At 39.5% G+C, this 12,559-nt stretch overlaps 1 protein-coding gene across 1 annotated transcript; it reads right to left on the reverse strand.

Moving 5' to 3' along the window:
* Positions 1-10,747: 10,747 nt before the first annotated feature.
* On the reverse strand, positions 10,748-12,354 carry LOC116247627 (UDP-glycosyltransferase 88A1-like). The gene has a single exon (XM_031619848.2). It carries the CDS (start codon positions 12,303-12,305, stop codon positions 10,863-10,865), a length of 1,443 nt encoding a protein of 480 aa, XP_031475708.1. The 5' UTR covers positions 12,306-12,354; the 3' UTR covers positions 10,748-10,862.
* Between the last annotated feature and the right edge of the window lie 205 nt (positions 12,355-12,559).

A 12,559-nucleotide genomic window follows, 5' to 3' on the forward strand; every position in this document is an offset into this window, starting at 1 on the left:
ATCCAACATGATAAGTAAAACATACAAAGTCATATCTGTGATGACCTTCATCGGCCATTTGAGCGCCCCCCACAAAAAAAAAAATTATGAGAAAATCAAGATTCGGCAAACTGGAATATCACCAGACCGTCCTCCTCCTAGATCCAATTGCAAAAAAAAAAAAAAGGATGCCAATTGCCACTTCAACTATGGATGTTAAACTTTGTGACGAGTTCCTTTCGATTGTTTTATTTGGTACTTTTTTTTTTTGTCTAAGCTGCCAGGCAAGTAGCGGAAGATCCAAACTTCCTCTGCTGACAATAACGAGTTCCTTCGCGGTGAACATTTTCACTCTGTAAATTTAGTACATTTTTCCATAAGCAAAACTGTTACATCCTTAGTGGCGTCAGTAAAAGGGAAAATATAGAACATCAAAATCAATTTTCAGTGACATTTCTTCTTTCACGTCAGTAAAAAGTTACTTACTTTTTACTGACAAGGTGTTGCGACGTTGGTAAAAGCATCAGTGGCACCACCTTAACTGATGTTTGGAATAAAATGTCGGTAAAACCTTTCATGACATTTTGCTTATTTTTATTGACGTTTTTCTCATGTGGTAGAAACCAACTTTCTGTAGTGTTTTAAAAAGAACAAGGTTGGGAAGCCAAGGAAGTGATGGATGCACATAGGGCTGTTCGCAAGCTGAGTTCGATAAAGCTCAGCTCGACTCAAACTCAGCTCAAGTGTCTTATGAAAAAACTCGAGGATCGTTTGAGCTCAAGCCATGTTCAAGTTCATTAGCTTGAACTCGGCTCAGCTTGAACTCTAGAGACACAAACTCGGCATGGTTAAGCTTGAGCCGAGGACTGGCTTGGGCCGAGACAAGCATTCTATTAAAAATTAGTTTTAAAAGAAAGAGGCAGCAAGGTGAATTAAGAATTGAACCTCACACTTGCTAGTCACACGTACACCCATCTGAACCATCTACCTTTTGTGACAATATCGTGAAATGTATTATAATTATGTTATCTTTTTCGAGTTTAACTGAGTGTAATTGCACCAAGCCCACTTTGCTCGATCCCGACCTGTCTATGTGAACAAATTTTTCATTACTCAAACTCTACTTATTTAATACATAAGTTGAGCTCGTGTCAAGTTTGACAAGCTAGTTCAAGACGAGACCCAGGATCAACGTGTTGAACAGCCTTAGATGCATATAAGCACTATCATATCCCACAAAGATTAATGGCAAGGAGCAACTCTCAGTTTTGTGGGTGCATCATTGCATAGACAATGATAGCATCTACATTCAAAACATTAGATTAAAACAATGAAGCACCGTTGAACACCATGTTGGGAGGAGAATCCATTTTTAATGCTAACAGTGATTGCTGATTGTGAGTAGGAGGAGTATTTCATCATACCGACAAAAAAAGAGCCCAAACTCTTACCCAACCCTCTTGTCCTCTTAAGATACAGGGCCCGCTTTTGGTGTCTTGAGGTGCTGCCCCTACTGCATTTCAAATTGTACATCAGTGGCCCCCTTGTTTGCAACACAAAGGTATTGACACCTCGGAAATTCAAACTAGAAGTCAAGCCCCAACCCAACTATTGCCCCCTTGGCCATTAGGGGCCATTTGATGGCTAGAAATTTATTTCTAGAAAAAAATTTCCAAAAAAAAAAATTTCTAGAATTGATGAAATGAAAATATTTTTCCATTTTTCCAAAACCAGCTTCTGTTTGTTATGGAGGAATTATTTTTCTAGAAAAAAATTTCTTCGTTTGGTGGAAAACTAGAAATGGTGAGGAAGAAGGAGGAAGAAGGGAAGGAGGGAGGAGGAAGAAATGAGCAAGGGAGGAAGGAGGAAGAAGGGAAGAGAAGGGAGGAAGAGGAAGAAGGAGGAGGAGGAAGAAGGGAAGAGAAGGGAGGAAGAGGGAAAAGGAGGAGGAGAAAGAAGGGAAGAGAAGGGAGGTTCCTCGAATCGTCGGCTGAGGAGCAGCTCTCAACTCTCAGGTTCGCCCCTATCTCCCTTTGTCTCTGTCTCTTCCTCCCTTCTCCATTGTCTCGCCCTCTTTCCGTCGCTCTCTCTTTCGTCCTCACCCTCTTTCTCCGTCTCTCTCCCTTTGTATCCCCACTCCTTCTCTGTGTCTCACCCTCCTTCTTTGTGTAGCCCTCTCCTTCGGCCTCTTCTGTCTCCCTCCTTCCCTTCTTCCTCGTTCCCCCCTCCTCCCTCCTTCCCTTCTTCCTCCTCCCTCCTTCCTTCCTTCCCTTCTTCTTCCTCTTTCCCCTCGGTTCTTTCTGCGCTGGTGAAACCCTCTGCTGAAACCCTCGGCAGGAAATGCCAAGGGTTCCAAAATCCCTCCTTCCCTTCTTCCTCTTCCCTTCTTCTTCATCCCTCGCTCCCTTCTTCCTCCTCCCTCCTTCCCTTGTTCCCTTCTTCTTCTTCCCTTCTTCCCTTCTTCTTCCTCCTCCCTCCTTCCCCTATTCTTTCCTCCCTCCTCCTCCTTCCTTCCCTTCTTCCTCCTCCCTCCTTCCCTTCCTCCCTTCTTCTCCTTCCCTTTTCTTCCTCCTTCCTTCCCTTCTTCCCTTCTTCTTCCTCCCCATCCATTCTTCCTCCTTCCTCCAACGGTAAAAAAGAAATTTTCGGAAAAATTTTTTCACCCCTCTGGCTGGAAAAATTTTTCCGGAAATATATTTCTATAATCACCTCCAATGGTCAAAAAAATTTATCCGCGTTTGATGGAATGAGAAAAATTTTAAAAGTTTGAAAATTTTTCCTCCGCTACAGTGTTTTTCCAGCGTAACAAACGCCCCCTTAAGGACTTGATGTATATCTTCTTTAAATTCAAGTGTTCTAAATTTGCAAAAAAATCGAAAAGGATGAAGTATTATGTTGGTTTTAAATCACTTCATCGAATTTTGGAAAATCACAAAAAATTTTGGTTTGGTTTTAAGTGGTAGAATGCTCTCGGTTTGTTATTCATTTCTTGGAACATTTATATCATCCAACAGAGAAAATTAACATCTTGCTCAGAAGGAAAAGAACCCCTGAGGACAGAATATGTAATACCCTGCAAGTGCCGATCTGGCTCTGACCATCTTCTCGGTCACTAAAAATCGAAGGCTACGCAGCAGTTGCAGTGAGAAAACAAATGAAAAAGAGGAAGAACATAAGAGAAATGTCCGCTTTAACGATCGCCAAGCCTTTTGGGTTTCTTCCAGCACTACTGCAGAACGAGAAACATAAGATGGACGATGAGCAAACCGACATAGTGGCATACCACTGCCTAAACTGTGCTTGGGAAATGGAGAAGTGATCGTCTTTTAGTGAAAAAAAAAAAGGTTCATACTTGACATTAGAGGGAAGTCTTGGACGAAGGGTTTCTATTTTTGTTTTCACTAAGGAGGAAAAAAAAACCCTGAGGGCTTGAACTTTGTGTTGCCCAAATATCCTCTGGTTGTGTGGTAAAGAACCCCTACAGAGGTCGGATTTGATTGACAGAACTCTCGACACCTGAAACTTCTATGCATGAATCTGGTCCTTCCGGAGCTAGTCGTTGTTGGCCCTTGGCTGTCTGACGTCGTCACCAGAAAGCGGCGATCTCGCTGCTGCTATAGAGAAAGGGGGGAAGGAAACCATCATCCTTGAGTTGGATCCGGTTTATGTTTTAGCTCATGAGGCAGACAAACCCTAAGAGCCACATCTTCTCTTAGCCACTATAGTTTTCGGCTGTTCTCACTTCCAGCAAAGCCACCAGAAGTTTTTCCTCTCAAACTTTTGTTTGCAGCACAAGAACGTCAACTCTATGGATGTCGGGAGTGAATGTCCTCCACCATTAGTATCCAACATCATCGTGCCAACAATTTGCCCGAAATCGGCAGTCTTCGGTGGAACGGTAACTTTCAGAAAGGGGGCAGAGTCCCTTAGAAAAGGCACTGAAGAGAGAGAAAATGAAAAAAGAAGTCGACAGAGAGGTATGTAAAGGGAAGAAGAATTCGTTACTGATATTTTCAGAAAATTATTTTATGCTGGCGAGGGGTGAGGCGCCTTAACAAGCCTAAGTTCTCCTTCGTTAGAAAAGAAAAAATAAATAAAGGGAAGAAGAATTCGTTTTAAGATTTAAATTCTTGAAATTAATTTTGAATGATTTGGACCCCAACAATGTATTAACTTTGATAGAATATTGATTGAATTTGTGGGTTGTTTTCAGTGTGATAGGGATATTGTCTATGTGAAGACGGACATAAAAGATAAAAGTTTTATGTGTGGAAACGTTATTTTCTTTGGCCCTAACTAACATACTCATTTGGATCTCGATATTACTCTTGAATCATGTTTTCATAATAATTGGATCCTTTCATGTTTAAATCTATGTTGACTATATTTTGGATATTGTTGGGGCTTGGATCCGTGATGATAATTAGATATGTCCTGAAAGTTTTTTTTTTTTGCTAGAATTTAGATCACATAGAAAACATTGTAAACTGGACCATTGATCTGATATAACTTGATTAGATCTTTTGTTTAAGATCTGTATCCTTTTTATATTGGATCTAAACGTATTATAATATGTATGATTATATTATTGTATGCTGGTATGCTAAGAGGTGTAAATCAACACTCTTAGACATAGTGAGATCCATATAGCATTGTGCTTGGTTCATGATAAATTCGGATCTAGATTAACTCGCTTGAATCATTGGCTCTAAATATCTGTACTTACATTGAATCCAAGATATCATCATGTTTGCTTCTTGCCTGTAGTTGTAAGGTAACACTCTTAAACATGATGAAATCCATACTAAAGACATATTTTTCATTTGAAGATCTATTGTGCTAAAGTTCTAGTACTCGAAATTTTATTTGCTCTTATTAGAGTTGACTAGCTGGTATGGATTTTAGATTTGCTTCATACTAAAAGTAAGACTTTCTATTGGTTTGTCATTATACATTAAGAAAGTTTAGATTGACCATGTTTTAAGGCAGTTAAGTGTTTTCACATATATGAATGAAACAAAAGATATATTCACATGATTGCTAGCATTTTTAACAAAAGGAATTCTTAATTATTTATTTGTCAAGTTTGTGTCTCATATGGGGCTAAGATATACTTCAAAGGTTGCTATGGAAAACCATTGAATGGAAAACTTCGCTTCAAACCTTGAACAAAAATTCAAGTTACGATAGACAAACCAATTATGAAAAACCTTGTAACAAAAGATTAAGAAAACCCACAAATAGTGAAAGCAATTTGATGATCTCATGGCCAAGTGAGAGATGTGGGATAGTGGCCATGAGTCCTACAAGAGGGTCCACTTTCAGTTACAAGATTAAATAAGAAAACTGTCCACAAATGCCTCTGGTTGTAATTGTTGCTGGGCATCGGAAAACCCTAGGAGGCGATCTATAAAAGCACAACTTATCTTATACTTAAGGTTAACCAGGAGATTAGTCGGTTCCTCCTAGAAGCAAACTCGGAAATTATTCTGACTCACTTTTTCTTCTTCTTCTTCTTACTATTGCAATTGCCTCTGCAGAGGTTGGTACACCTGCTGCTCAGACTCAAAGCCGTTCAAAAGAGTCGTTCAGAAGTTGTTCCGCTGTCGTAGCTCCAACAAACCAAACCCCTTTTTAGTGATATTCTAATTCAACACAAACCCCAAGAATTATGTAATCACATTTTTAGAAAAACTTAGTTGTAAATCATATTATGAGCAATCATCATGTCTTGATTATCAAATTAATTTACATATGTGATTCATTATCAAATTAATTCAAATATGTGGTTCTTTTCCTTTTAGCCATTGAATACTTCACATGGTTTCAATGTGTCTCACATCATCAACTTCAATTGAAATTCTACTGTTATTCAAATGTTCATCAACTATAAAGTGCAAATTTAGACTCAGTGGCTTCAAAAATGATAAATATCTTTCCATGGCACTTTTCAGCTCATAAAAATGTGTTTTACAAAGGTGCAGATATGTGTTCGCATCCCCAAAATTTTTGGTTGGTTTTGGATTACTCCAGAAAAATTAGCTTTTGTCTAAAAATAGGAAAGAAATGGACTCGCCCGTTGGTACGAGGATCGACCGTTCCCGGCACCTTTACCGGTGGTAATCAACCCAAGGGCTATGTTTATCATTGATGCATTTCGTTTTAACTTAAATATATTTTTTTAATTGTAAATGCGGTATAGAAAAATATTGAAAGTTTGATGTTTCAAACTTTTGAAAAAATTCTTAAAGGATCACTTGAGAATGTGAGACATTTTGGGAAAAACTAGAATAAAAAAATCCTTATGAATATTATTTTAAAAGCTTGAAAAATTATTTTGAAATCACTTTAGTGTTCTCTTAAGACATTAAGTAGGTTTGAGATTTTTCTCTAATTCGGTTACCACCTAATTAGAGCTCCATCTCATCTTGCTTAAGTTCTTTTAGAGATTTGATTGTGCTCATTTGTGATATTAAGTGAAAGTGAATGCATAAATGCATTGATCCTATATTACTAAAAGAGAATGAAGCATTCCTACTACAATATTCATCTAAGGCATTTCTACCATAACATACATCTAAGGTTTTTGTTTTGATAAATATCATATATAAGAAGGAAAAGTTTTTTAGAATGGATTGAGGTTGTAGACCATCAAGCATGAATCCAATAGTGGGTCATTACTTGAGTTATGGTCTTAGTGAAATTGGTAAATGAAAAATTAAAATCTTAAATGACAAGAGAAAAATATTGAAAGAATGGAGGAGATGAAAGACTTCCATAGAGATAGAGAGAAAGAGATAGAAAATGATGTATATATACGTGTACATACCATCACATATGCACATATATGAAAATTTGTAACAAATGATATTGATTTGAATAGAGAGAGAGATTTTTAGAGGAAAAGAGAAATACATATATATACTTGTATGTGTATATATAAGAAAATTTGTAAGGGAATATATTCGTCTTGAAAAATGAGATAAAATATTCAAGATATAGAAAATAGAACACATATACATATGCATTCATGTATATATGAAAATTTGTAAAATATGAAAACATAGATAAAGAGAGATGAAAGAAAATCATCATGTACACATATATGTATATAGGATGTATATACATACATATCTTCATGAGATTAAAAATCAAGAAATGAAAAATAACCGACTTCAAGTTTAATGTAGGCCGGAGGGAAGCTTGGACTCATGCAAGAGCCTAAGCTAAATCTCCAAAGCCACATTAGAGAGGGTATTTGCTTTTAAAAATCTTTTGTAAAATATTATTTATGTACAAGCATAGAATGTTATTATTTGGTTTGTTACAAGGAAAAATCTTCCACCGTTGGGTATAAAAGAAAATCAAACAACATAACGAGACACTCGTTAAGGTTTTTAATTGGATGATTAAGAAGAAAACTGTATGTAATGACATGAGAATGCATTTTTAACATGTACATATTCATGAAGGTTTCCCTAGCTTGGACAAGTTCCAACCTCGAAAATTAATATGAAAATAAAAATAAAGAACTCCTAACCATGCTATCATTCTCAGCATACACTAACATATAAAAGGAAAATCCAAGTAACTATGCATGAATAATATATAGACAATATTCAATGAAGGAAAGAGAGAGAGAGAGAGAGAAAGGGAGGATGACGGAAAGAGAAAAGTTCAACTAGGAGGGAGGGCATGATTTAACTACGAAATGATATGTCATCTCATCTTTCTATGCTTTCGGTGCGTTTGAGTATAGCCTCTTGTCTTTAAAAAAAGAGGTTGAGTGTTATCTCCTTTGGCCATGAGGAGATGAAAATGAGAGAAAAATGAAGAAAGAAATAATGTTATATTCAATAAAGAGAAAACATTATTTAATCATGAAATAAAAGATCATCTCATCTTTCCATGCTCCTGGTGCACTTGAGCATAGCCTCTTGTCTCTAAAAAGAGGTTGAGTGTTATCTCCTTTAGCCACGAGGAGATGAAGATGGGAGAAAAATGAAGAAAGAAACAATGTTATATTCAATAAAGAGAAAACATGATTTAATCATGAAATGAAATATCATCTCATATTTCCATGCTCCCGGTGCACTTGAACATAGTCTCTTGTCTCTAAAAAGATGTTGAGTGTTATCTCCTTTGGCCATGGGAAGATGAAGATGAGAGAAAAATGAAGAAAGAAACAATGCTATATTCAATAAAGAGAAAACATGATTTAATCATGAAATGAAAGATCATCTCATCTTTTCATGCTCCTGGTACACTTGAGCATAGCCTCTTGTCTCTAAAAATGTTGAGTGTTATCTCCTTTGACCCTGGGGAGATGAAAATGAGAAGAAAAATGAAGAGAGAAATGAGTGGGATGATGATTACATACCTCTAACGAGAAATGACGTAGGAAAGATGAACACCTTCACTTGAAGATCCCCTTGAGTGAAGCTCCAAGATGATGCATCCAAGAGAGTTGTAGCTTGCTTAAGTTAGAGAGCAAGAGGAGAAATGGAAAGAGGAAGAGGGAGAGAAAGAGAGCTGAAGAAAAACCTTAAGTCTTCAAGTGAGAATACTCTAAGGTTTCTCTCAAAGACCACTCTTACCTAGGAGGAGGGAAGTGGGTGGTATTTATAGAGGATTTTGGAGCTAAAACCTAAATTTTGATTTTTTTTTTTTAAATTTGATAACACTTTCATCCAAATTTCAACTAATTTTGATTTATTTTCAATTTTTTATAAAAGAAATAGGCTTCAAATAAATGGGATTGGCCATTAGGCTTGTAAAAACATTTTCTGATGTGGGTAGGGCAGTTGCCCTCCCAAAAAGACTAAAATCGCCCTTTGAATGACGTTTTTTTGTCAAAAAGGAGGGGGAAAGGGCAAATAACAGCGCCCAGACGCAACATCAGAAGGGGAGCGTGTTTTTTTCTGTGTGTCGCACGACCGCACGTTAGGGACGCACAAGAACTCAAACACATTTTTTTTAATTCAAATAAAATTTAATAAAATAAAATAAATTTGAAATAAAAATATTGTTTAAACGTTCATTTTTTTATTTAAAATATGTAGAAGAAAAGTTCTTTGTTAAAGAAAAAATGGGCGTCGACTCCATTTTGAGCGACTCCGAACTCGCTCCAAATCCGATTTTGGTTTAATTGGTTGTCGACTCGTTCGAGCGAGCGACTTGGGTTTAAAAACACATTTTGGCATGAAAAATGAGTTTTTAAAACAAATGGAAGTTCTATGCACACACGACGCTCAAATTTTGTCATTTCGAATGCGATTCGAATTTTAGATATGAAATGCTCAATTTGGATTTGGACTTGGATATATTTCGGATCTTCAAATATTTTAGAAAAATTTGGGGTGATTACAATATGCTATGCACTCCCCATTTTGGTAGATACGATTAACCTCTTACTCTTCATACCAGCAAAATTCCAGTATATGAATGGCTATGGGGCGATTGCAGTGGTAGGGCACACTGTAGCTGGTCCGGCCAAACAATAATTTACATTATTTACATATTTTATTGATTTTTAGTTTTTACATATGATTGCACCACACTCAAAGTTTGATATTTAAACTTGGAGTGCTCCATACTTAGAAATTTGTAACTCTGCCACTAGGTGATTGCAACAGGTAACCAACAGCTCCCATTGACAGCAGTAGATCCTGCAAATCATGTGCTAATTTAAATCTTCGGAATCTAACGATGTGGTTTTACCCAGTTCACTTCGATGCACCTAAAACAAAGATGCAAGCGTAATTACCGTATCCACGACACAATAATAAAAGTGAAATTTATGAAGGGCAATGAGTGCCCACAAAAATCATAGAATGAACCACAGAATGGATGGGGTAAGGAGCATAGCCAGAAATTTTTCATGAAATGGTTGAATTAAAGTTCCTAAATTTTAAGATGGGTCGAAATATCATTTTTCAAAATTTTCACATAAAATAAGTAAAATTTTCTAAAACTTACATATAATTTTTTCAAAAAAAAAGGGGGGGGGGGGGAGGCCCATGCAGGCCCACCTTGGCTCGGCCTTTGATGGCTTTGTCCAATAATTACAACGGCCAACTGAAAGATTGGTGTATTATGTCTAGCTCAGCCAAGTAAAAGTTGCAATAAGGGATATGAGGTTCATGAGAAATATATTATTAAAATTCCCTAAATCCCAGTAAAAAGGAAAGAAACAGGTTCCAAAAAAAACAAAAAATAAAAGTGGTAGAGAAAAATCCACCATATATATCTTCCATCGACTCCATTGACAATATGGTCATTGACTGTTAGTTGGCAGTGTTTGTATTTCACGAATGGATGGGCATCACTCAATTTTGTGGATATGGATGTAAGAAGAGCCAAGCCAACTTGGGTTAGACTTAGAACTCGCCGCTTAAGCTTGAGTGAAAACTCTAGTTATAAACTAATTGAGTTTGAGTTACACAAGTTCATTTCGTTTACACTTAGATTTAGTTCGTGCATTCACTGTTTGTTAATCTTTTGGACCATGTCAGTATTTTTTTATGAATTTTGGCACTCCTTTTTTTTTGTTTTCATTTTAATGAAAAATTATACGAGATTAAACAATTTGTTTTCATTTTCATTAAAAATCATATGAGCTTAAACTAGCCAAGCACAAACTCGAACTCGCCTCATAAAGTTCAACTCAAGCTCAAGCAAAGCAATATGCGACTGGAGCCAAGCTCAACCTTGGTCTGTTCGTTGTACTTTGTTATATGTGGGCCTGAAAAGATAAAGAGCCATTAAATTGGGTGGAGCACGATTTTTAGCGAATGAATTCATGAAAGCACACGCTGAGTCCAATACCAAACAAAAATGTGAGACCCACATCAATTGGATTCCTGAATTCCCTAAGCACGTAACTAGGCGCACACATTGTCTGTGGCTACCCTGCTCTCCCACTCATCACCCAACCTCGCCAGGCTCGCCCACGAAGATCCACCTTCTTTGACTGCTGCGGCTGCTGCATCCCTGGCCGCCTCTGCTCGCTCCCTCAGTCTAGCCCCTTCCTCCGATCCCATCAGCAGACGGACACATCTCTCTACCTCGGCTGCGCCCACCAGACCGTCGGGACCCTCCTGAATGGCAACGGCCAGACACAGCTCCTTTACCAGCAAAGCGCGGTTGATGCGTTGCTCTGCGTATAGCGGCCAGGCGACCATGGGCACGCCTGCACAAACGCACTCCAGCACCGAGTTCCATCCGCAATGCGTCATGAACCCGCCAACCGCACCGTGGCTCAGCACCCTCGTCTGCGGCGCCCACGACTTGACCACCAGCCCTCTGTCCCGAGTCCGCTCCAAAAACCCTTGCGGCAGCAGCGCTTGAGGGTCCGCATCCGAAGAAACGAGAGCTGGTCCTGACCCACTACCTGGGCTTCGAACCACCCAAAGGAACCGCTGGCCGCTCCGCTCCAGCCCATCCGCGATCTCCCTGAGCTGATCCATGGAAAACCGGCCGAGGCTCCCGAAGCACAGGAACACCACGCTGCGGTCCGGCTGGGAGTCGAGCCAGTTGAGGCACTCCGCGTCGCCGTCCGCCTTCTTCCAGGACGCGATCACAGGCCCGATCGCATGAACGTGGGACGGGGGTCCGTTCGGCACGCACAGGCCGTCTGAGATTGCTTGGAGCGCCCGTGGCTCTAGTGCATCAAAGGTGTTCACTATGAGCCCCTGGGCTCGGCTCAGCTGGGACGACACCTCTAAAAACCAAAAGTAAGTTTCTTCGCGATCCAGCATCGGAAGAGGCATATCCAGGGAAGGCAATGGGGGGATGCCGGGGATGTGCAGATCTGCGTTGAGATTACGGAAACTGAGGTCCGTCTGGTGATCTAGCTCGTTGAGGTACAAGAACGTCGCAAGTACTCCAGCAGAGGAAGTGAAGTAAATGTACACGGGTAAGCCCAGGCTGCCGGCGGCGACGCTCATGGAGGAGATGCAGAAGAAGTCTACGACAAATGCTAAGATGGTAGAAGACTGGGAGATGAGCTCCAACGCATCCTTGACGTGGGGGTTACAGGTGTTGAGGAATTCGAAGATGAGAAGCTCGTGGTGCTGGGCATTGTGATGTTGGTTGGAGAAATCGAGCGGCTGGGGAAGATGGTGGAAGGAGACGCCGAGATTAGAGGACTCGACGGCCTTGATGTAAGGGGTGGAGTCGCCGAGGTTAAAGGGAGGGGAGGCGATGAGGACGGTGACGGGGAGGCGGAGGCGGAGGTGGATGAGCTTGCCGAGCTCCACCATGGTGATGAGGTGGCCCATGCCGGGGGAGGGATACAGGACCACCGTCCGCCGCTGCTGCTTCATCTTTCCTCGACCTCACCAACACTACTGCAAGCGTTCATCAGGCGACTCTGCTGCTCCAGCTTACTTATAAGCCCTTTGATGTCTGTCGGAAATGTCCATATAAAAATGAGTGAAAATCATTTCAAAAAATATTTCTAAGGAAAACGTGAGCGGTGACGACAAATTTCAAATAATTTTGTTAATAAAAATTAAAGACAAAACAGAAGTAAAACAAAAACACTTATTTCAAAACAAAGGGTGTTGTTTCCAAATAA

Source organism: Nymphaea colorata, chromosome 2, assembly GCF_008831285.2.
Source record: "Nymphaea colorata isolate Beijing-Zhang1983 chromosome 2, ASM883128v2, whole genome shotgun sequence".
Taxonomy (NCBI): Eukaryota; Viridiplantae; Streptophyta; class Magnoliopsida; order Nymphaeales; family Nymphaeaceae; genus Nymphaea; species Nymphaea colorata.